This window comes from Callorhinus ursinus, unplaced genomic scaffold, assembly GCF_003265705.2.
Source record: "Callorhinus ursinus isolate GAN/ISIS: 27379988/994484 unplaced genomic scaffold, GSC_fseal_2.0 scaffold8, whole genome shotgun sequence".
NCBI lineage: Eukaryota > Metazoa > Chordata > Mammalia > Carnivora > Otariidae > Callorhinus > Callorhinus ursinus.
This window is the reverse complement of record NW_027397070.1, coordinates 33,917,126-33,943,880: the sequence shown is the minus strand read 5'-3', so window position 1 is coordinate 33,943,880 and position 26,755 is coordinate 33,917,126. Positions and strand designations below refer to the sequence as shown.

General features: G+C 33.9%; 1 protein-coding gene across 4 annotated transcripts in view; it reads right to left on the bottom strand.

Annotated features, from left to right (window-relative positions):
• Positions 1 to 7,012: 7,012 nt before the first annotated feature.
• LRRC9 (leucine rich repeat containing 9) overlaps positions 7,013 to 26,755 on the bottom strand; it is a 107,411-nt gene continuing 87,668 nt past the window's right edge. For all 4 annotated transcript variants that reach the window (XM_025869935.2, XM_073895293.1, XM_073895295.1 and 1 more), the window contains 6 exons: positions 26,491 to 26,708; positions 20,972 to 21,040; positions 13,364 to 13,504; positions 10,860 to 11,004; positions 9,247 to 9,415; positions 7,013 to 8,435 (listed from right to left, as the gene is read on the bottom strand). In XM_025869935.2, the coding sequence (XP_025725720.1) occupies positions 8,396 to 8,435; positions 9,247 to 9,415; positions 10,860 to 11,004; positions 13,364 to 13,504; positions 20,972 to 21,040; positions 26,491 to 26,708 (782 nt within the window). In that variant the 3' untranslated portion in view covers positions 7,013 to 8,395. The remainder of the gene's footprint in view (positions 8,436 to 9,246; positions 9,416 to 10,859; positions 11,005 to 13,363; positions 13,505 to 20,971; positions 21,041 to 26,490; positions 26,709 to 26,755) is intronic.

Here is a 26,755-nt window from a genome sequence, read left to right as displayed (position 1 = left end):
GGTGTCCATCAAGAGAATGAATAGTTATAAATGGAATTTAGTGAATTGAAAATTAAATAAAGTGACATTGGAATACCAGAATTCTATAGACATTGCTGGAGTAATATGTAAAAACTACTATGAAAGATTTTATCCATAATTAAAGTTCTTGTATTTGTGAACACTTTTTTTTTTTTTGGCCATGAGACTAATTTAAAAATATGGCTCCCAGAACTGAAGTCTGTATTTCATGCTGCAATCAATTCCAACCTCACATTAACATCTTGCTGTAGAAGAAAAAGGTGTCAGTTGTCAGTTCCAAACCAGATGAGTAATGAATTATAAAAGACCAGCATTGGTGAATCATTACAAATTTGCAACAGCCTTAGGCCTGAAGTGTAAAAGGAGGGAGTTTGCTAGAATCCAAAGAGTTTTAGGAGAGCCTAAGAGGAGCTGGGGCCCTTATAAAGGAATACAGTTACTACTAAAGCCTAAATTTTATTGTTCTCCCTCTCTTTGATAGACTGACAGTGTCTTCCATTGGCTAAACCCAACTGCCAAATAGAGACAAAGAACCCTGGCTGATGTTGTCCATGAGTCATTCTCTAGAATCACAAAGCAGGGAAAGGTGTAGAGTAGATCTGGAAGGGCAAATGGAAACTAGCACATTTTATTTCAGTAAAAGTGCAGTTGATTATGTTTCTGGCTGTTAATTTTTCTTTTATCTGGTCTCCTTCATTTAGGTTATGTGGCAGGTCCCTGAAGTCTTCTAAGTTTGTAATTCCTAGGGGAAATAATTTCACAGATCTTGGGCTTGGTTCTGATATTGTTTTCTTTGTTATACTGATATTGAAGATTTGATAATGGTATATAATTGAGTTTTTGGTCTCCCAGATGGTGAGGTATACATCCTTTATAAGTGTAAAAGAACAATAAGAGTATAATGTCATGAAATAGAACTGATCTATGTGGGAGGACAGCTCTTTGATTTATGTCATTCTTTTTGTTACTTTTATATCCTCTATTCTCTGCCAAAACATTATTCATGTGCTTACCTCTTTAACATGTAGGCCATTTAGGGGCGCCTGGGTGGCTCAGTCGGGTAGGCATCTGCCTTTGGCTCCAGTCATGATCTTGGGCTCCTGGAATCGAGTCCCATGTCAGGTTCCCTGCTCAGTGAGGAGTCTGCTTCTCCCTCTCCCTCTGCTTCTACCCACCCCCCCCACACTTGTGTGCACATGTGCTCTGTCTCTTTCTCAGATAAATAAATAAAAATCTTTAGAAAATAATAATATATAGGCCAGTTAGCTGTGGTAAGCTTGATCACACATACAGATGAAAAAGTGATATATATCAAAGGAATAGTATCAATTTTTAAAAACTTATAAGCCCATAAATTTTTAATATTTTTTATAATATACCATCAGTTAAATTAGTGAGTAGATTTTAGAATTTTTTAAAAAATCATTTTTGTTCTTTCCCCTCCAAATATCATAAACATAATAAATAAAATTATAAAATTCAGTGGGAAACAAAACAGTATATATTAATAACTGATCTCAAGATAAAATAACTTAAATGTTTAAGATCCAGTAAGGGAGGTAAACTTATTTATAACGAAATATGAATAAAATTACTTTAGATACCAATATTCTGCTTTGTTTTCACTTGATTTTCCTCATCTAGGCTCATAATAGTATTCTTTTTTGATCTTTTGAATATAATTGAAAGTGATCAAAAAATATGAAGGATTAATATTAGAAACAACTACTTTACTTTTGGAGTTACAAGAGAAAAGTGGTTTCCAACAAAAACTAAATTTTTTTTCATTTTTTGTTTCCTCTATGAAAATAAAGCTCTTTAAAAATTAAATTTGGCCTTTATTATCCTTAATAACTGTTTTTGGCGATTTATTTTCTAAATATTTAACTGAAATACTGATGTTTTAAGTACATATTTCTCCTCTTATTTTCTTACAATGCACTGAAAAAGAACCTGAAATTAGCATTATATTGAAACAGTTCTGTGATACTAGGAAATCTTCACTGTTGCTGAAGTCTGTTGTAGCTGTTGTTTAAATCCTTGATAATGTCAATATCAGTTAATACTAAGTCTAAAGAGAATAAATAAATACTTAAAGCATTTAATAACAAAAAAAGGATGATTATATGGCTAACATTCTTTTTTTTTTTCCTGAAGTTTTTATTTATTTATTTGACACAGAGAGAGAGATGGCAGGCAGGCAGAGGAGAGGGAGAAGCAGGCTTCCTGCTGAGCAAGGAGCCTGATGTAGGGCTCGATACTAGAACCCTGAGATCATGACCTGAGCTGAAGGCAGCCACTTAACCGACTGAGCCACCCCGGTGCCCCAATATATGGCTAACATTCTTTTTGAAAGCTAATAGCCCAACCTGTTAACATTAATAAATGTTTGGACTTTAGTCTTACCCAGTTTCTATTTATAGATGTTTTAGATGTTTCCATAGATATACCTTCATTCAAAACATTACAGGACACATTCTATATACTTTCTTTAGCTACATTTCTGTAAAATTGTGAATCATGCACCACTATCACTCTGTGGCACTATAAATCATTGAAAATAAAATTTTATTCTAGTTATTAAAGAAGGAAAGTGTATCAGTGCATTCAATAAAAATTTTCCCAAAATGTGCAAAAAATCTTTTCTGATTGACTGCCAGCTAATTAAAAAAAATTAAGCCATTCAATCATTCCACAGTATTCCATTCTCTGAGTTACATGTGTTATTTTAGATCAGTTTTCTTTTTTAAGTTTTTATAATTGTACACTTTCATCTTTGCCACTAACTCTAAATTAGCCTTTTTTGCTTTTGAAGAATGGGAAGTTTGATGTATATAGTGTACTGATTGCTGTAGACTATAATATTAAATTGTTACAATTATATGAGATCTATATGTTGTATTTTACTTACATGTATATGTGTATGTGGTATGCGTATATGAAATTCGCAGATGTACATTATGTTGTTGCTTAAAAACTCCAAAGGTGGCAATTTAAAGACTATTTTGTTGCTAATGATGGCTTAATACCTAAACTGAACAGAGTCCTTCACAAGGTAAATTAACCAGGGAAATATGCCAATTTTGACTTCATTTCCATCCTATTGAATGACTGCATTCATTCTCTTTAGATTTAAAGCTCTCCATTCTACTGTTCTTCAACACTCTTTATAGAATTCCAGCTTGCTTTTCACCTTTTAACAGTTTAACATAGATGGCTGGATCAAGTCCATTGTTCCAATTGTATGTAGCTTAAAAAGCTCTGCAGTATTTTATTCTTTCCATTGTATCTGGCTTCTCTGAGTGCTCTGCTCACTGCATTTTACTCCTACTCTCTCTGTTTTCTAAACCCATTTATGCCTATTCTTTCTCAAGACACTTGTTCATCTGGGAGCTCAAATTGACTTCTCCCTATTCTATTTCCTTAACTAAAAATGCACCATTAAGGTTGATTGAACTCTTTTAAAGCACTTCATAAAAAAGTGAAAGACCATAAGAAAGTAGGCTACCAGTGTTTGTAAATACCTGTTTTCAGCCAAATTGATGGGAAGAAATAAGAAATAATTGGAAACTTAAAAATGTTATTGATATATTTTTTATAGATTAGCCTCTTTTGGTTGTTCTTTGAGAAACATACTTGCAAAACATTTTGGGGAGGGGAGAAATGGTAGAGGGGGCATTATGTTATAATTAAAGATGGAACAAATAGTAGAGCCAAACGGCTAAAATTATCTAAAACATTTTCTAGAAAAAAATGTTTTACAGTAAGCAAGATATAAAACATGCAGGTCCATGATTAAAATCTACAGCTTTTAAACCACACAATCTTATTTTTTTCTATTTAAAATACAGATATTTTTATTAGGATAAATGTAACCAAAAATGGTTTACAAAAATAGTAAGATCATCACTAACCTTTTTTTCCCTCTTTGTAATGTTTAACAAATGTAACTCTTCTGGTATGAAATATATTTAAACATTTGTAAGTTAATTAGAATTTTGTTCCGAGCCTATGGAAATACTCTTTAATAATACAATATAAAGAAAAATCTCCTCTAATTTTAAACTTAGCATTTCAGAATCACATGTATTTTATATGGAAAATGATGATGTTGATGAATTGGCTTTTTGATGTCCCTAAGAGACCATATGGTTAAGGTAAGCCCTAATAAATGAAACATAAATGATCAATAATTTGATTTCAGATATCACCACTTTCAAAGCTACTTCACTTCTGAGTTCCTTTGAATATTCTATTTTCAGGTTACAACATTTCATGTTTTGGCTATAAAATAATTTATTTTATCTTCATTATAAGGAAAAATCCTCACCAAAACAAAATTTTGAGATAAAAAAATGCACAAATTTGGTTTGAGAAATGTCTTTTCAATAGTTTGCAAAACTTTTTTTTTTTTTTTAAGAGAGAGGGAGAGGAAGAGGGAGAATCTTAAGCAGGCTCCATCCCCAGCACAGAGTCTGATGCAGGCTCCATCTGACGACCTTGAGATCATGACCTGAGCAAAATCAAGGGTCAGATGCTTAACCAACTGAGCACCCAGGCGCCCAGCTTACAAAACATTTTTATTCATCAATGAAAGAAAAAGAGTAATAAAGAATATTATAATTCATATTTTTATAAAATAAAAACTTCTAGAAAGAAAATATTACTAAAAAAATAACCATGTTCTTGCTGACCTAGTTCTTAAAGGCAGTGAACTAAACTGTGAACTAAAATTGTAATTTGTATAATTTTTCTTTAAAAATACTTCAATAAGAGCACCTGGTTGGCTTAGTCAGTAGAGCATGTGACTCTTGATTTTGGGGTTCAAGTTCAAGCCCCACGTTGGGTGTAGAGATTACTTAAAAAAATAATAAAAATCTTAAAAAATATTTCAATAATGAAGGCAACTACAGAGAGATGAATAAGAAAAGTAGGTAGGCACTTGGAGGTCATCCAGAAGCTCTAAGTATTATATCATAGGAATTTAAAAAACCAGCCAGTTTCTATTTCATAACAAGGATTGATTTGATCAGATTCATTGAAAAACCAACAGAACTTGACCATCAGCGCTTGTTTCTACTCTTACAGAACTATAAATAATTTACTCCTTTTTATGTAAGTAACATTTAATTGAAGCTAAGAGCCTAAAGCATGACTAACAATAAGATCTAATGTTTTAAAACAAACACTTCTCATAATGTATGAAAGATATGAATAAATAGTGAAATGGCATGTTACTTAAATATAAGGATTGTTTTAAAACTGGCCATGGGTACCTGCAAACATACACACACAGTACACACTAAATATTCTAGGCAAAAATATGTTCACAACCATAATTAATTTTGTGCCAACAATCAGAGAAGTCTAGAACTATAAAAATAGAATTGAATAATAAAATTATTATTGAATAATTATAGTCAATATTCATACATAGATATCAGAAGATTACTTTGACATCATCTATATTCAGTTCAGCATTGTAGGCTCCTAATCTATAAAGTGCCCTAATTTTTAGCTTTCCCGGTTGTTTGTGGAATTGTTTTTAATTTAAAACAAGTCGTATATTCATGCATATGACTGCATACAAAATAAATCTGTCAGGACATTTGCTGGCAGCAAAGAACTAATTTTACTGTAGAAATTATGCATTTTCCCTAAGCTAAATACACTGGAAGAGAATGAATAAATAGTTTACAGTTTTTACATACATTACGACTCTACAACAGCTGATTACATAGCACATTGGTAATAAATAAATGTCGATTCACTTGTAGTAATTGAAAAAGTAATGAATTTGGAGTTGAAAAAAATTTAGGATTTGGTATGATATATTTTCCTTAAGCCAGTTTCTTTATCTATAAATGGAGACCATACATGTCATATCTGCTCCATAGAGTGGGTTATTAGGATAAACCATGTAAAGTATGGGCTAGTGGTTTATAAATTTAAAGCACTACTTGCCTGTTTTGTCATAATCAGTTGTGAAGTATGTTACAAATAATTGTAACTATAACTTAAAATTCCTCAGTTTATGATTTACTTGAATTATTTAGCACAGATCTAAAGTCATTCCTATAAAAACATCCCTCATGTTCAATTACATTTTTGTTTTGTTTTGTTGAACAGGAAAGAAATGAAGTTATAACTATTGCTTTATGAACTGCACATAACCAGTGGCTTAACCCATCTAGGCATTCTTAGGGGAGTACATTCTCTATCATGTCAGTGTCATCTGCTCTCATGGCAGAAAAAAATTCAGAACTGTGTAAATTATGTTAGTAATCATTCCCCTCATTACTTTATATGAAATTATTTGTCATGTAGTTATATTAAAATGTTCTAAAGGTTAGATCTATGTCTATTTTCTGGATAGTACCTAGCAATGCCTAGATACATATTCATATTATTTTTAGTGTTACTATCAAATTCTATATTACCAGGGCACCTGGGTGGCTCAGTCAGTTAAGCGTCCAACTTTTGATTTTGGCTCAGGTCATGATCTCAGGATTGTGAGATTGAGCCCTGCATGGGGTTCCATGCTGAGCATGGAGCCTGCTTAAGATTTTCTCTGCCCCCTCTCTCCTCTCTGCCCTTTAAAAATTAAAAAAAAATATGTATTACAAATTAATTTACTTTCAAGAAGAAATTCAGATGTAATTAAAAATTTATAATAGAAATAGTAAGATACCTCAGAATTTAAGTGTGTAATATATAAAAATCAAATGATAGATCTCAAATAATATTACAAATGCATAGGAAAAATGGCTGCAAGAAAATATGCTAAGTGTTAAGTGGATGTTGAATAATGAGTTATGTTTTTCCTGCTTTATACTTTTCTAATTCTTGAAAATTCCTTTTCTCTAGTGAAAGCCAATTACTCTTATTTTTCCCATCCAGTTTATTATTTTAAAAGACAATTGTCATTACAAAAGTAACATATATTGAGTATTTCATTTATACAAAACCATGAAAGAAAAAAAGTCGATGATACCAAGTTAGTAACAGAAGAGCAGACAGACACTCATCAGAGCAGTGTAGGGAAAGCAGTTGTCAAAACTAAAGGGCAACAAAGACATCTTCTGGACATCTTAAGAACTGCATAGTTGTTTTTTAGACAAAGGATCTTATTTTCACCTAAGAGTAATAGTTGTTTAAAAACCACACATTAAAAAGTATAAAATCAATCTGTATTAGATTTGAAATTTTAAATATTACATGATTACAATAACAAACATACAACATTTAAAGAGGAAAAGATACAAATTGTTGCATACACATTGGAATTAGTTTCCAAAATATCTTTAAGCCTATTTCCAGATAGATTACAAAATACAAATATTTTAGTAAAAATTTATTTTCATGTAAGGAACATCTAAAATAGTATGAAAACTACATGCAGTGTTGAACCAATACTTGGAAAATGGGCTCATGAATCATAGAGCCCACTTATATAAAAATATGGTTGGCTAGTTAGTTATTAATTTAAAGAACTGTGTTTAATAAAACAATGAAATTCAAAACCATATTTGATTTATTTGTGATCTGTCCTAGTACTATGCAGCGTAATTATTTTCAGTGAAATAATTATTAAGGGTTTCAAATTTAAATGTGTCCACTCAGTTTGAACATGTGTTCTTTTTTAGCCTAAAACTGCTTGTAAAATTATATTACTATGGGTACAATTAACAAATTTTGTATTTGAAATAGTACTTTTTTAGTCTTAGAGCATGAATGCCTGGTTGCACTGACAGCCACCTTCAGGAAGTACTACTGAGGCCCATAATTTGCATTGCTAAACAATTCTTAGGGCAGATCTGGTTTAAGGATTTTTTTCCAATTATACTCCTAAAAAACTAATTTGTAGTTCAATGTGCAAAGCTCAACTTGCTTTAGTAATAGTTGTGTTTAATAAGAAATGTATGTTTTAGTTTTAGATAACTCCAAATAAATAGATACTCAACAAATAAAATATGCTTATTTACTAGATTATCTTTTCTTAGTATCTTCACATGACAGGCCATAATAAGATTTTGTAACTAAATGCTTCCAATACCAGGACTAAATATTTGATTCTCTGGACTTTGTTTTATGTCATTTCTATCTTTTCAAATTGTATGATATAATGGTTCATGATTTTTCTAATATAGAAATTCAAATGAATAAGATAACCATAACGAAAGTTTAAGAGAGGTGATATTAAATAAAATTCAACCAGAGTGATAGAGATTACCTTCAAATGGAACTGAAGTGCTTCAGTAAAATAAGTAACATGATTATCTTAGATATTTTTTTCACCAGCACTGTCCACTAGTTTTTGTACAACTACTAAACAGAAATAGGTTTCTTGGTGTATATTCATTTCTCTAGGCAGTTACATTTGATTTGATCCTGGAAAGTGGCTGCCAGGAATTCTGTCGGAAATAAAATATTTATGAGTCAAATAATTATGACTTATTTTCTTAATGGATCAGCTAATTTAAAGTAATTCTACAGTAAATAATTTCTGTATTTTATATGTGTTCAATTTTAAAAAGACAGTACAACAGAGAAAATGATCCTATTCTTGGACATCTAAAAATCAGGTTATCCTGAGTTCTCAGCAGGGAAGTCAGTATAGCAAGAGCTGGGCCTATGCTAGATCTGCTGCTGAGTCGGTCATTAATAGATGAATTGGAGCTTGGCTACAAAGAATCTGGGAGACAGGTAAGAATTGGAAATCTAGGTAGACAGGTGTTGAGCAACAGAGTGGATTCTTAATGAGAAGTAACAGGTTCTTAGGCACTGAGCTGGCCTAGGGCTAGGGCCAGACCACAGGAGAGGCTTGAAGTATTTACAAAATTCTTGGTCTTTGTGATTTCAGAATTGAATTTATCTGTTGTTCAAAATATAAGTGAACTGCTTTGCATATTTAATGAGAAGTGACTTGGGAGAGTGCAATTATAAGTGTTTATTTCAGTGTTCCCTCCTATAAGCATTAGGTGAGCATTATTCTACCTTGACAGCCATTTCTAAGTCTCTTTGAATTATTATGTAAATACACAGGACTTTGGGAATGTTTGGTGAATGTGGGAGAAGAAGCCTTATGCTATCTGACAGTTTTTTCCAGCTCTCAGTAAATAAATAATAGTATATAATAATATTTCTTATTTTTATACATGACTAGCAAATTTGGAGAGTTTTTTTAATGATGAGAAATGATATTAAAACACAGAATAGTTTTACCTTCCCTCATCTGGGTTGCTCTGGTACATATGTGCAGTTGGAGACGCCATACTCTGATGTGATAAAAGAGACGGAGAGAGATTTATCCCTCTGAGTTGCTGAAAAGCTATTTCTGCATGGATGCTCCGAGGATTATTTGTCAGAATGCCTGCATTCTTGTTTTTTTTGTCTGAAATTAGGAATTGTGAAACAATGAGAAGCACTAAGTAATAAAATGAATTAAGTAATAAAGCTTGGTTGCCCTTCAACTGAATGTGTACTGTACATATTTCATAACATGAATTAAAACATTTTAAATAAAAGTAGAGAATTGGAATAGTTTTTTAGCACTTAATGCTGCTTAAACTTCTCTGAGTTCGTGAATCCATTTGATTGTTTCTTGGTAATTTTTAAAAATATAAATATCTAGAGCTGTGTGCTATAATAAATGTAGAGAGAAGGTGACCATGATTTTCAAAATAAAAATTGCGGCAACATAGTCCAAAAAGAGGAGAGAAACTATAGGACTTTTCAAGAAAAACCTAAAAAATAGTCACACAACAAATCCTGAAGACATATCTGAGAAGGACATTATGGAGATGAATCCAAGGCTGAACTAGTACCAAAAAAAGAGAGAAGATATTGATGACATTCCTGAAGATAATATTGTACTGTTAAGGAGACTAATAATTTGGGATGTCCAATTTTACTGATAGTTATATCTACTGGACAAAAGCATAACAATTCTTACTGTGACTAAAATCTTAAAGCCATATGTATGTGGAAGTATGAAAAATAAGTTAAACAAAGAATAACATCTTAACAAAGAAGTTATTTTGGGTTTCTTTTAACTGAGTTTCCTTTAAAAATAATCACACAGAGCAATCTACTGTTCTTAGTAGGCTCTTAGATCATTTTATAATTACTGTGATGTTCAATTTTATTGTCCAACAGTGGTCCCATGCAAAGTGGGATGTTATAAGGAATGGAAGAGGTGAGCCCTCAGAGGAGTAGCTACCCCCAGTTTTACCAAAAAGATAGCCAGTGAAGATCTGGAATATGGGAAAAGGTTTAATCTAAGCCTGAATTAAAATGTATATAATAGAAGGAATCATTTCCATGCCCTTTCCTTTTAATATACTCGCTGCTATAGAGCTCTACCTCTTGAAACTCTTCTCTAGTATTAGTTTCATGGTTTATTTGTGGTTTCAAGGATAAAGTCTGATCGTCTCTTTGTACCCCAAGAATCTGTTGTCACAGATTTTTAAACCTTTGACTCTCTTCTTTTAGCAGGACATACTAATGAATTGGTTTCATATGCTATGAAATACATAAAATGAAACAAAAGCTTTTGAAAATAAGTATTTCAAGAAATAATTGTGCAAGTATCACAAAGTTCACATTATGAGTAAATGTTTAGTTACAACATATTAGTGGGTCAGCAAAACCCAAAAATACTATAGACTCTAAAGTCAGAATGACCACGTGAAACTTGAACAAACATGCAATTTTAGGAAATGTAAATTAAAAAATGCAATTTTAAGTAGTATTAGAAGTCAGAGTGAGATTTTGGTTTCAAATGAAGTGTTTTGTTTGTTTGCTTTTATATATACTTTGAAACTCTGTCGAAATACCTTCAACTTCAGGAGTTAAAGTGAAGTCAGATCCCAGGTAATGGCTAAATGCACCAGGCAGAATTACATTTGTTATCTTTATGGGAGGTGCTTTCACTTGGCCAAATGATCCACCATCCATTGGAGAGCTGGTAACAGGAATAAACTACATAATAAGAGAGAAACAGTTAAGAACACCTCACCTCCAAAACTCAGATCAATAGATTTAGTTCTTACCATAAGCCCCATTTGATAATCAACTTAAAATTCTTTAGGTCAGGAGTTAAAGCCTAAACTAAGTTGGTATGAAGCGGAAACTGAAAGTCTTTTGATTCCCTCAGAACCTTATGTTCTGTCTTTTCAGACTGCATGGTGCTCATCACTACTGTGATGGCACCTCTCCCTTTCCAGAGGATCTTAACAAGGTAAGTGTAGAAAATGAGAATTAAGCTTTTCCCTCTTTGTTTCTTTTTTACTGAGCAAGAGTTTCTGGATGGTAAGAGTTATATCTTCCACATCTTTATATTCCTCACATTACCTCTTCAAGTGCCTTGCAGTTAATTAGTTTTTCAAAAACAAACAAGTAAATAAATGGGGACTAAGGAAAGCATCTTATAACAATCACTTTTAATGAACGTGCTAACTCTCTAAATGGTGTTTACATTTTAAGTTAGTTGAGGATAAAGAGGCTTTTAAAAGAATTTCAGGAATCAGCAAACAGAGGAGGGAAGTATTTTAGGCTAGAGACTCTTGGTTTCCCTAGAATTTTATGCTTGCTCTGTCTTCATTAAGATTGACCTTGTTTATACTTTAAAAAATATGAATACTTTATACTGAATTCGGAATATATGATTCAACTTATTTAGAGATATAGGCTTTTGCCATTTGTGTAAAATGAACGATTTCCTGTTTCAGTAAGTGTTACCAAGAACGCAGCTTTGTAATGAGCACTAAAGTATCAGGCCTTTTACTAAAGCTGGTCAGTCCCAAATTCCTTAACTAATTCCTTTGTAGGAGTTTCTTCCCATCACTAATCTAGAATGTCAAATTTCCTTCTGAAACCAAAAGCCCCAAAATGTTCTGATTTAAAGGACTTTAGAGTTCATTTATTCCCTCTTTACTTGCTGTTAAAAAAGAAAGAACAGCAGTAACCTGAAAGAAAAATAAATTAGACTGAACTGATAAACTTGAAAAGGATTCTGTTTTTGTGTCTCCTGAATAGCTAAAAGAAATAATGGCTCAGTTTTGTTCTAGCCATGAAAATAAACATTATTGAATCTTAAAATGGATTTCTCTATAATAAAGACTTCAAATATCCCCTTTATTTTATTAACCTGTATAGATGAATCAAAAAATAATTTTTTAATAAAATTCTTACATATGGAATAAGTGGAAAAATAAGTTCTTATATATGGCACTGATTCAAATGGCAAGAATACATGTCTAGATTCACTCAAGACACATTATATCATAGTGTAGTAAAGGGAAAAATCCAAATTTACTATATGAAAAAATAGAAAAGAATAGCCAAGAAGCAAACTCTTTAGTGAAATACTCATCAGCTAAAATTTGAGTATATATAGGCTCAAAGGTCCAGTGTGCTCTGGAAATCAGTTTGTTTTACAGAAGGGATGGAGAGTGCTGGGTAATCCACTGAGTTAAATGAAAGCATCTACAGTAGTCTTACCTAGTTTCTCTTCAATATGCATTTTAAAAGTAATCTTTGTTCACTGACTAATGTTCTTGCTCTCTGGCTTTCACGTATATTAGAGGTTCACTTACCTTCTTACTGCCCCATCCTAGTTTAGGTCTTCATAATCTCCCTCTTGGATTATTCTAAAAGCCTCTTAACTGGTTTCCCTGCTTCCAGCCTCTTCTTTCTCCAACCTTGCAAAGGCACAGCTCTAATAAGGTTACGTCTTTGTTCAAAAACCATAGCTTTTCTGTGTTTAGTCTTTGTGGAGTATGGTCACAAAGAATCCTTGTGGTCAAGGACAGAATTTCCTAATGATATGCTTTTGTGGCTTCTGTCTAATCTCTTTCATGTCATGGTCAGATACCTTTTTAGAGTTCATAGGTAAAAGGTGCAATTTTTCTGGCCAACAAGAAAAGAAGCTCACATCTCCCTTGTTAGATTAACTACATAGTCTGGAGAATTGAGGTCAGAATTCCTTCCTTCCCTTCCTATCTGCTAAACTGAAAAGAGTTTGTTAGTTTCGGTTTATAGAAGTGATATGTTATAGATTCTTACCCTCTAGCATTATCTCACATATTAAGCAAGAGGCACACAGATTTTAAATAACTTTCTTTATGCCAAATTACATGACTGGAAAAAGGAGCTTCCCTGGAATTTGTGTGTGTGGTTGTACTCTATTGACCAGATCAAGGTTCTTTTGATAGTAATCACTAAAATAGATACTAAAATAATCTACAAAAACATCATAGCCCAGATTTACCTAGTAAATTGGTTTTAATTTACTAATAATTATATATTAAAAGAAAAGTACAAATAATAGAAGTATTACTGAAGTTTTCTTTGCTTGTAGTTCAGAGAAGTGAAATTCAGCTTTAGCTCTATCATCTGAATTCACAGGAATTCCATCTAACATCTGTAAGTTAGGCAGCCGAAATATGAGCATGTGGCGATGTAGTGTTTTTCTGCAAATCTGAATAGTTAAAAATAACAATTTATTCCTTTTAAAAAACTTTTATTTCAAAGATTAACTTTTATAGAGAAGGAAATTTAACACAGGTAGTAAGAATAGCTAATTTGTTATAATAGACAATACAAATATGAGCTCCCTTTTTGAAAGTTTTCTCAATTCCCTATTATACAAATGAAGATTCAAACTTTTTAAATTTAGTTTTTGTTTTTTTATTATTTTTTAATCTGAATTCAATTAGCTAACTTATAGTCATCATTAGTTTCAGAGGTAGAGTTCAGTAACTCATCAGTTGCATATAATGTGATGCTCATCACATCATGTGCCCGCCTTAATACTCATCACCCAGTTATCCCATCCATTCATAGTTCCCAACATATGCAAATACAGCTAATTTGATAAAGGTGACAACAAGGTCATAGAGGGACTTTTTCTCCAGTGTGTTAGCCAAGAAGGTAAATAAAAGATCCACCCTAACAACCATGTGCCTTTCTGACTGTATTACAGCTTTGCAATAGAGCTTGAAGTCTGGCATTGTGATGCCACCAGCTTTGGTTTTCTTTTTCACCATTCCTCTGGCTATTCAGGATCTTTTCTGGTTCCATACAAATTTTAGGATTATTTGTTCCAGCTCTGTGAAAAATGTCAATGGTATTTTGATAGGGATTGCATTGAATGTGTAGATTGCTCTAGGTAGCATAGGCATTTTAACAATGTTTATTCTTCCCATCCATGAGCATGGAATGTTTGTCCATTTCTTTGTGTCTTCTTCAATTTCTTCTCTGTAGTTTTTAGAGTACAGACCCTTTACCTCTTTGGTTAGGTTTATTCCTAGATATCTTACTGTTTTTGGTGCAATTGTAAATGGGATTTATTCCTTTATTTCTCTTTCTGCTGCTTCATTATTGGCATGTAGAAATGAAACATTTCTATATGTTGATTTTGTGTCATGTGACTTTACTGAATTCATTTTATCAGTTCTAGCAGTTTTTTGGTGGAGACTTTCAGGTTTTCTATATATAGTATCATGTCATCTGCAAATAGTGAAAGTTTTACTTCTTCCTCACTGATTTGGCTGCCTTTTATTTATTTATTTTTTTGTCTGACTGCTGTGGCTAGGACTTGCAGTATTATGTTGGATAAAAGCAGTGAGAGTGGACATCCCTATCTTGTTCCTGACCATAGAGGAAAAGCTCTCAATTTTTCCCCATTGAGGATGATATTAGCTGTGGGTTTTTTGTAGATGGCCTTTAATATGTTCCCTCTAAACCTACTTTGTGGAGGGTTTTTTTTTTTTTATCATGAATGGATGTTGTACTTTGTCAAATGATTTTTCTGAGTCTATTGAAATTATCATATGGTTCTTATCCTTTCTTTTATTAATGTGATGCATTGCAAATATTGAACCACGCTTGCAACCCAGGAATAAATCCCACTTGATGGTGGTGAATGATTTTTTAAATGTATTGTTGGATTTCATTTGCTAGTGTTTTGTTAAGGATTTTTGCATCTATGTTCATCAGAGATATTGGCCTGTAGTTCTCTTTTTTGTGGTGTATTTATCTGGTTTTGGTATCAGGGTAATGCTGGCCTCATAGAATGAATTTGGAGCTTTTCTTTTCTATTTTTTTGGATCAGTTTGAGAAGAATTGGTAATAACTCTTCTTTAGATGTTTGGTAGAATTCACCTGTCAAGCCATCGGGTCTTGGGCTTTTGTTTGTTGGGAGCTTTTTGATTACTGATTCGATTTCTTTGCTGGTTACTCATTTGTTCAAATTTTCAATTTCTTCCTGCTTCAGTTTTGGTAATTAATATGTTTCTCGAAATTTATCCATTTCTTCTAGATTGTCCAATTTCTTGGCATATAGTTTTTCATAATGTTCTCTTATAATTGTATTTCTGTGGTGTTGGTTGTTATTTCTCCTCTTTCATTTGTGCTTTTATTTATTTGGGTCCTCTTTCTTTTCTGTTTGATAAGTCTGGCTAGAGATTTATCAATTTTTGTTAATTTTTTCAAATTACCAGCTCCTAATTTCACTAATATATTCTATTGGTTTTTTTAGTTTCTACATCATTTATTTCTGCTCTGATCTTTATTATTTCCTTCCTTTTACTGGCCTTATGCTTCATTTGTTGTTCTTTTTCTAACTCCTTTAGGTGTAAGGTTAGGTTGTTTATTTGAGATTTTTCTATCTTCTTGAGGTAGGCCTGTATTTTTTTTTTAAATATTTTATTTATTTATTTGACAGAGAGAGAGAGAGAGAGACAGAGACAGAGTGAGCACAAGCAGGGGGAGTGGCAGGCAGAGGCAGAGGGAGAAGCAGGCTCCCCACAGAGAAGGGGGAGCCCGATGTGGGACTCGATCCCAGTACTCCGGGATCATGACCTGAGCCGAAGGCAGTCGCTTAACCAACTGAGCCACCCAGGCACCCGAGGTAGGCCTGTATTATTATATACTTCCTCTTAAAACTGCTTTTGCTGCATCCCAAATATTTTGGACAGTTGTGTTTTTATTTTCATTTGTTTCCATGTTTGTTTGTTTGTTTGTTTGTTTCCTGGTTGACCCATTCATTGTTTAGTAGCATGTTATTTAACTTTCCATGTATTTGAGGTCTAGCCAGATTTTTTCTCGTGGTTGATTTCAGGTTTCTTTTTTTTTTTTTTTAAAGATTTATTTATTTTAGAGAGCGAGAGAGAGCACAGAGGGAGGGGCAGAGGCAGAGGGAAGGAGAGAATCTTCCAGCAGACTCCCCGCTGAGTGCAGAGCCTGATGCAGGGCTCAATCCCAGGATCCTGAGATCATGACATGAGCTGAAATCAACAGCCAGCCGCACAACTGACTGGGCCATCCCAGGTGCCACTGACTTCAAGTTTTATAGTGCTGTGGTCAGAAAAGGTGCATGGTATAACTTTGATCTTCTTGAATTTGTTGAAGCCTGTTTTGTGGCCTAATATGTGATCTATTCTGGAGAATGTTTCATGCGCACTTCAAAAGAATGCGTATTCTGTTTTAGGATGGAGTGTTCTGAATATATCTGTTAGGTCCATCTGGTCCAGTGTGTCATTCAAAGCCATTGTTTCCTTATTGATTTTCTTTTTTTTTCTTATTGATTTTGTTTAAATGATCTGTCCATTGATGTAAGTGGGGTGTTAAAGTCCCCTACTATTATTGTGTTATTATCAATTAGTCCCTTTATGTTTGTTTTTAATTGTTTTATGTACTTGGGTCTTCCCATGTTGGGTGCATAAATATTTACAATTGTTATATCTTCTTGTTTGATTGTCCCCTTTATTATTACATAGTGTCCTTCTTTGTCTCTTAAAATATAGTACCCAAAGCAATATATACATTTAGTGCAATCCCTATCAAAATACCAAGAGCATTTTTCACAGAGCTAGAACAAACAATCCTAAAATTTGAATGGAACCACAAAAGACCCCGAATAGCCAAAGCAATCTTGAAAAAGAAAAGCAAAGCTAGAGGCATCACAATTCTGGACCTTAAGTTATGTTACAAAGCTGTAGTAATCAAAACAGTATGGTATTGGCACAAAAAAACCACATAGATCAATGGAACAGAATAGAAAACCCAGAAGTGAACCCACAATTATATGGTTAATTAATCTTCAACAAAGCAGGAAAGAATACCCTAAGGGAAAAAGACAGTCTCTTCAACAAATGGTATTGGGAAAACTGGACAACTACATGCAAAAGAATGAAAACCACTTTCTTACACCATACACAAAAATAAATTCAAAATGGATTAAAGACCTAAATATGAGAGCTGAAACAATAAAAATCCTAGAAGAGAACACAGGGCACTAACTTCTTTGACATCAGCCATAGCAACTTCTTTCTAGATAGGTTTCCCGAGGCAAGGGAAAGAAAAGTGAAAATAAACTATTGGGACTACACTAAAATGAAAAGTCTCTGCACAGCAAAAGGAGCAACCAACAAAACTAAAAGACAACCTACTGAATGGGAGACAATATTTGCAAATGACATATCTGATAAAAGATTAGTATCCAGAATTTATAAAGAACTTATAAAACTCAACACCCAAAAAATGAATAATCCAATTAAAAATGGGCAAAAGACACAAAGAGACCTTTTTCAAAGAAGACATATAGACGGCCAACAGACAAATTAAAAGATGCTCAACATGACTTATTATCAGGGAAATGCAAATCAAAACTGCAATGTGATATCACCTCACACCTGGTTAAAATCAACAATGCAAGAAACAACAGGTGTTGGCGAGGATGGGGAGAAAAGGGAATCCTCTTGCACTGTGGGTGGGAATGCAAACTGGTGCAGCCACTCTAGAAAACAGTAGTATGGAAGTTCCTCAAAAAGTTAAAAATAGAACTACCCTACAATCCAGCAATCATACTACTAGGTATTTACTTAAAGAATACAAAAGCACTAATTCAAAGGCACACATACACCCTAATGTTTACAGCAGCATTATGTACAATAGTCAAATTATGGAAACAGCCCAAGTGTCCACTGATTGATGAATGGATAAAGAAGATGTGGTGTGTGTGTGTGTGTGTGTGTGTGTGTGTGTGTATAAAATAGAATATTACTGAGTCATAAAAAAGAATGAAATCTTGCCATTTGCAATGACATGGATGGAGCTAGACAGTATAATGCAAAGTGAAATAAGTCAGAGGAAGACAAATACCATATGATTTTACTCATGTGGAATTTAAGAAATGAAACAAAACAAACGAGCAAAGGGAAAAACAAGGGAGAGAGAGAGAAGCAAACCAAGAAACAGATTCTTAACTATAGAGAACAAACTGATGGTTATTACCAGAAGGGAAGTGGGTGGGGGGATGGGTTAAATAGGCAATGTGGATGAAAGAATACACTTGCTGTAATGAGCACCAGGTGATTCATGGAAATGTTGAATCACTATATTGTACACCTGAAACTAATACTATACTGTATGTTAAGGAACTGGAATTTAAGTAAAAACTTAAATAAGTAAAAGCTGAACCACAGAATCAGTATTATGCTAAAAATAATTTTAATAAATGTTAAAAATGTCAAAAAAAAGTAAGTTCCAAAAAACTGAAAGAAGGAAATAATAAAGGGTGGGAATTATTGAAAAAGAAACCAAATAAATTAACTACTTGATAAAACCCAAATATGGTTCTTTGAAGAGATTAATACAATAGACAAACATTTAGCAAGACTTATGAAGAATAAAAGAGAAAAAGCAAAAATCAACAAATTTAGGTATAAAAAAGATAACACACAAATATGGTAGAGATATTAAAAAATTCATGAGAGTATTATGATAGTAATACATTCAAAATTTATATAAAAAGGACAAATTTATAGAAAAATATAACTTCTCAATACTAACCTTTGAAGAAATAGAAAACATGATTATATTTATAACCATTAAATAATTTAAATAAGTAGTTTAACATCTAATTTCAAAAAATATTGAGCCCAGATTGTTTTAGAGATAAGATCTAATTATCTGGGCACCTGAGTTGCTCAGTGGGTTAAGCATCTTGCCTTCTGCTCAGGTCATGATACCAGGGTCCTGGGATCAGGTCCTGCATTGGGCTCCCTGCTCAGCGGGGAGTCCGCTTCTCCCTCTACCTCTCCAACCTTCTTGTGCACTCTCTCTCAAATAAATTTTAAAATCTTAAAAAATAAGATCTAATTATCCTTCAAGGAACACGTAAGTTTTTTACCATATAAACTAATTCATAGACTAGCAAGAGAGAGCTCCCAGTTAATTTTATGAGGCAAGAACAGCCTTGATGAACTTAAAAGAGTAGCATAAGAAGATAATTATAGGATAATTTTACATATTTATGTATTTCCATAAATATAGATATACTACATGAAATCTTAGCAAATTGAATTCAGCAAAGTGTAAAACATGACTAAATAGTATTCAACCCAGGATTAATGATGGTTTAACACTAGAGCAGGTTAAAGAGAAAACTATATTGCCAATTAGTTAAAATCCAATGACTATTCATGATAAAAACAGGTAGTAAACTGAATTAGAAAGGAGCTTTCTTAAAATGTTGATGGTTATCTATCCATAACCTATAGCAAACTCGTATTTAATAGTGACAATTTAGAAGTGTTTTTTGAAGTCAGTTACCTACTATCAGTGCTTCTATTCAACACTTTATTAGAGGTCCTAGTCAACACACTAAGAGAAGTAAAGGAAATAAAATATATAAGGATTGGAAAGAAATGAGTCATTATTGCAGATAATATGATAGTATACTGAGAAAATCCAACAAAATTTATAATTCATTAGAACTAAAAAAGAGTTCAAGTTTCCTGGAGAAAGAGTAATATGCAAAAATCAGAACTGCTATACTATACTTCAGCAACAATTAGAAACATGTAAACAGATATTGTTCAAAATAGCTATTAAAACAATGGAATAAATCAAACCAAAGGTGATTAAAAACCTTTAGGAGAAAACTACAAATTTTACTGAAGAGCATAAAATAAATGTAGGGATGGATATTCATACTTATGAATGGGAAACCTGAATACTACAATTAGGTGAGACTACTTATTGTTACATCTTTCTTGGTGGAAATAGCTCTCTGATGTGGCACTACCGGGCTCTCTCAACCCCCTTACTCCTCTACTAGGAGCAGAATGACTTGATTGAAAAACTCAGGAAGATTAAACTGAGCATGTTTAGCTCCTGGCTTTCCTGTTTTGGGAAGGAATGTACTGCTACAGAAAGCCCTGTCTTCCTCCAGAAGAAGCTCTCCTCCTATGTGGAAAGAATTCAGTTAAATATTTCCTGTTACTGGGTGATCATGATTGCCTATTTCTGGAATCTGTTAGCAGGCCTATTTGGCTTTCTCATGAAGCTAAGCAAAATATTTTCACCTCTCAATCTGCCACTGTCATATTTGTCAATTTGTTCAGATGTTAGGTGACTATGAAGGTGCTGCTTATTTGATCCCTCCAAAGCCTCCAACAGGAAAAATAGCAGATTTCGCCCCAAATTAATTTATATATTTCTTGCAATTCCAAATAAAATGTCAATGAGACTGTCACATAACTTCAAAAGCTGTTTTCTAAAACTCATAGGAAGTGTAAATGGCCAAGAACAGCTGAGATGGTGAAGAGAGAAAAAGAGGAGAAGGAAGAAGGGAAGGAAAATTGGAGGTGATTTCTCTACCAGACACCAAGATTTAATATAAAGCTTTAATAATTAACCAGCATAATATTGGTACAGGGATTGATAGTCCAATGAATGCAATTTAGAACCCTGAAACAGATTCTCTTATATATAACAATGGCAGATTATATTATCATCAGTTGGAAGAGGGAAGTGGTCAATAAATTGTGCTTGGATAACTGTCTATACATATGGAAACAGATAAATTCTCACATATAAAAACTGATTATATACAACTGTAAGTAAATTAACTGATAAATTTAAAAAGTAACATACTCACTGGATTGCCATAAACTGTAAGCTCTCTGAGAGAAGAGATACCATCAAGTTTTTCCAGTTCTGCCATATCCTATTCAAAAGTTAATCAGTAAATTACTATTTGGTTAGATCCAATATTTTTAAATATACACTGATTTGACACCAGTCAGAATGGCTAAAATTAACAAGTCGGGAAATGATAGATGTTGGCGAGGATGCGGAGAAAGGGGAAGCCTCCTACACTGTTGGTGGGAATGCAAGCTGGTGCAGCCACTCTGGAAAACAGTATGGAGGTTCCTCAAAAAGTTGAAAATAGAGCTACCATACAACCCAGCAATTGCACTACTGAGTATTTACCCCAAAGATACAAATGTAGTGATCCAAAGGGATACGTGCACTCTGATGTTTATAGCAGCAATGCTCACAATAGCCAAACTATGGAAAGAGCCAAGATGTCCATCGACAGATGAATGGGTAAAGAAGATGTGGTATATATACACAATGGAATATTATGCAGCCATCAAAAGGAATGAAATCTTGCCATTTGCAACAACGTGGATGGAACTGGAGGGTATTATGCTGAGCGAAATAAGTCAATCAGAGAAAGACAGGTATCATATGATCTCACTGATATGAGGAATTCTTAATCTCAGGAAACAAACTGAGGGTTGCTGGAGTGGTGGGGGGTGGGAGGGATGGGGTGGCTGGATGATAGACATTGGGGAGGGTATGCGCTATGGTGAGTGCTGTGAATTGTGTAAGACTGTTGAATCATAGACCTGTACCTCTGAAACAAATAATACATTATATGTTAAAAAAAAAAAAAAGAAGATAGTAGGAAGGGAAAAATGAAGGGGGGGACTTGGAGGGGGAGATGAACCATGAGAGACAAACAGAGTTCTAGAGGGGAGGGGGGTGGGGGGAGGGTTAGCCTGGTGATGGGTATTAAGGAGGACACATATTGAATGGAGCACTGGGTGTTATACGCAAACAATGAATCATGGAACACTACATCAAAAAAAAAATTTGAATTATGTTACTTTTGTAATTAAAACATTTTAAAAATAGTACTTGTTGTCTTAAAAAAATACACTGATTTGAAGTAATCATATGGAAGTGTTGGATTATAGCTAGCTCATGACTGAATTCTCCAAAGTGAGCTTGAGTGACAAATTCTGTATTGTTAATTAAGGACAAATCTATGTACTATTGACTCCAAATGCATGTGGAAAAATGGTAAATCCAGTCTAAATAATTTTAAACACAACCTTAACCATAAAGGAACATGCAATATTGAGTGGACTACATCCTGATATATTTTCTGGGAGTATATATAGTTGAAAAACTATTTTTCTAGTTGAATGACTTGTCTTCACTACTGGATGGGGTTATTTATTATTACCTATTTAAGACTAATGAAAGTTTGCAAATACATTTTAACTTTTGCAAAATTATTTTTTAAATGCTATTTTTGACAAAATTTAGGTGACAAGCTCAACTTCAGTTTGCTGCTAGTTTATAGTAATAAAATAGTTATTGATATGCTCCTATTCTTATTTGTAATGACAAGTAGACATAGGCAATTCATCAACAACTATAAAAAAATTTAGACCTATTTTAGACCATTTGGAAGTGGAATTTGATTAAAATGGCCGATCTTTACAATTTTGATCTTAGAAATGTCATAAAGGAGGACTTTGGAAAAGCTCTGACAGTCAATTATCTGTAGAGATATTATGCATTTGACCCACAGGTAGTTCCTGTCTGTGGAACCAAAGCCTGAATGGAAAGCATAGAAATGTGAAAAGTCTTTTCTCAATTATTTTCTCAAATTAAACAGAGTTTGGCAGTGTTCACTAGTGAAGTGTTTCTAATTAAAATGTTTGTTTCTCATGGAAGATGTTAATATGAGAAACTGTTAAATTTGTAGAGGATAATGCTGGTATAAAGAGATATCAAGAAAACGAATATGTTCATAATTGGGGAAGAGGGCTGATGACTTCCCATTTTTAATATAAGATATTTTTTTTACAATGGAGTGTTGGACTTACTTTCTTTTTTTTCTTTTTTTTTTAATTTTTTAAAATTTTTTTATTGTTATGTTAATCACCATATATTACATCATTAGTTTTTGGTGCAGTGTTCCATGATTCATTGTTTGTTCATAACACCCAGTGCTCCATGCAGAACGTGCCCTCCTCAATACCCATCACCAGGATAACCCATCCCCCTCCCCCCCTCCCCTCTAGAACCCTCAGTTTGTTTTTCAGAGTCCATCATCTCTCATGGTTCGTCTCCCCCTCTGACATACTCCCCTTTTCTTCCTCTCCTGTTATCTTCTTCTTTTCCTTTTTTCTTAAAATATGTTGCGTTATTTGTTTCAGAAGTACAGATCTGTGATTCAACAGTCTTGCACAATTCACAGCGCTCACCGTAGCACATACCCTCCCCAATGTCTATCACCCAGCCACCCCATCCCTCCCACCCCCAACCACTCCAGTAACACTCAGTTTGTTTCCTGAGATTAAGAATTCCTCATATCAGTGAGGTCATATGATACATGTCTTTCTCTGATTGACTTATTTCACTCAGCATAACACCCTCCAGTTCCATCCACGTCGTTGCAAATGGCAAGATCTCATTCCTTTTGATGGCTGCATAATATTCCATTGTGTATATGTACCACATCTTCTTTATCCATTCATCTGTCGATGGGCATCTTGGCTCTTTCCATAGTTTGGCTATTGTGGACATTGCTGCTATAAACATTGGGGTACACGTACCCCTTCGGGTCCCTACATTTGTATCTTTGGGGTAAATACTTTCTAATGACTAAATTTGGCAAATTTTTAGGAATTTTGTGAGATGGTGTGTTAGCTTGAAATTGGCTATGGTGGAAGAAATTATACCATGGAAATTGACAAATGCTATTGATTAGGACTTTTTCCCCCTGCAGAGCAAGCCATTAAACATTAACCAGCACACCAATAGTTGTTACCTTTTGAGTACATTTTCTGGATAATCACTTATGGCAATCATGGTAATAGTTAGGCTTAGATTGGGGCCTTTCATTTAGGGCAAGAAATAGCAATGGACTATTTCCTGGAGTCGTTTCCAGCCTCAGGTGATTACTGAGATGTTTTAAAATAGATACAGTTGTTTGATGCCAGATAGGGGAATCATTTAGATACAGGAACCAAATAGGACCGTAAAGCTGAATTAAATAACTCACCTTTCAGTTGTGTTTCTGGGATTCTATCTGCAAAGGCCCGACTATACGCAACAATTTTCCAAATCTACATTATGGGTCATGATAGCTAAGTGAAAAGCTTCACACTGAAATCTGTTGTCAAGGATATGCAGTTTATGAAAGATTTTAAAGTAGGTTAATGCAGGGCTGCATATATCTTCATTTGAAGTATTGTTTTCCTAATTTTTCTATGCCTTTCCCCTCCTATTCTAGAGGTCTTTATCAACCCAAGGGTTATAATCTGATTGCCCACTGTGGAAATTAATGCTGGTATCAGCCTACCCATGTTGGTATGAATCGAGAGAAAAAAAATCTCTCCCAAAAAGAAAATCTGAATAGAGAGTTAAGAATTTTGAAGAACATAATATTTTCAGTAGAATTAAACAGAATCTCCAACTCAACTTCTTATTCCTCTTAGTTAGTTTCCCAGCTAAATGTATGGTCATATTAAGGTACTGTAATATTAATAGAATAAGTTTGATGGTATAACGGTCAATCTAAATTCAAGGAAAAATACTATTTCGAGGATAAAAATAGACAATGGAGGGCTGATCATTAAATAATCAATACCCCTTCATTCCATGATGTATGTATAATTTCCCATGATTTATCATATAGGTTATCTATTAGCTATGTTAAATTTTTATAAAAATAACCTTGACTAGGCATTATCCTGCTTAAGTTACTGGGGAGGAAGTTGTTACAACAGTGGATCTGCCATTCACTCTCTTCCTTTAGTGGGTTAGAAGGGTGGGGATGTGGGGCAGGGACACTCCTGGGGAAAAGCAAGTTACCTGGTCGAATCTCTTTGTAATTATGCTGGTAAATAGCTGTGCTGTCAAACAGACAAGTGATATTTACTAGGAAAAAGGTCCTTATTTATGAAATACTCTTAGCAGGATCTCTCTGGTTAAGGACTGCTTATAGTAAATAAACCTACAACTATAGAATTATCAGGCATGGCTCCCTATAAAATATCATGTAAACTCAAGTGTAAAATGGAGGCATTTCATAAAGGAAACCACTCCCTTGTTGTATGAGATCACTCACACAAAATCTCACTTGGAGATCTTATATTTTAATCTAAGCTAGAGAGTATACAGAAAGAAAGGACCTGAGAAGCCACAGGGATGTCCTAGACCCTGTGTATCCTTGAAATTATAGTAAAGCTTGATACTGGGTAAGATCTCCTATGCATGTTAAGTCCAATATGACAATCCTTTGTGTTAGCTCAGTTGCTATCACTGGAAAGATTTTTCCATAGGATTGCAATTTTCCCAATTTAGATTTCCTCTGGATAAAGCTTTGTTAGAATCATTGACAGTTTGGAAGGCTTTTCTCAGATGAATGTTGTTTGAATCCTGATTAATTGTATGCCATTTTTCTCTGTATGTATATTTCCTAGTTGCTATGTGGGACAGTGCTCATGATTTCCATCTAGCCTTGAATAGGCTTTTATATCACTCCAGAAAGGGCTTCCTGAACTCTAGTAGTAGAGCCACAAATACTGATTGCATAATTACTATGTACCAGGCACCAAGCTATATTCTGATATAAATGTGGCAAGATATACTTGGTCTCTGCTCTTGGGTGGAAGACCACATTTCATTTTGTCTTTGAGATTTGTCTTAGAGGTATGGGTAGAAGTAGTAAAAATGGTAAGAGGAGGGCTAACAGATCATCACCAAAACACTGAGAAATGTTAGGGCTGTGTAAGGTTATGTATACCTTTAACCATCTTATCTGCATACTATATCAGGAGAGAGTCTGGGCAGGTTCATGTCAGACAGTGCCTTATGGAAATAGGTTGAATTCTGAGCAGGTAAAACTAAAGCAGGACCTTATCTAAGGGAAGCCTTGAGTGGGTAGAGATGGAATATTAAAGCCAAGTCAAGGTCCATTATCAGGAACTGATTCAAATGTTAGGTAGACTGAGGACAAATGCCAAGTTTAAAGGTCCAGAGGAAGTCTGGGATTGAGATGCAGAAAGAGCTTGGACCAAGAGCAGTCAAGAACAAGAGATCTCTTAGAGAGGACTGCTGAGAAGAGCTTAGAACGTTTAGAGCTAACTTTTTTTTAGCTGGTGTATGCATGTGGGTTGGTTGGGTTTATAAGTCTAGAAACAGAGTGGACATCTTTGCATCACAGACTATATGCCTCTGCTTCACAGAGTATTTACATGGCATATAAATAAGTTAACATGCTAGCGGAGTTTTCATTGGTGTGTTTGGAACCTTTATGTTTAGAGGAGTTAAGTCTTGTAAATCTTGTAACAAACAAAATAATGTTACCTGGATTTTATTATATCCTAGGAAGAGTTTCTCTAGTTTTACCAAAGGTTGTAATTTGCTCAGCTCTCGTAGTCTGTTTTCTTCCAGGTGAAGTGCCAACAGAGAGCTTGGTTTGGCAAAGGCACTATCATTAAATGCTCTGATGCGGTTATGGTCCACTACCAATTCCTGAAGGACTACTAAATTGTCAAGCCCTTCAATTTGACTGATTTCATTCCCTGGAGAAACATAAGTCATGATATGTCAGGTGAGCCCAAACATTCTG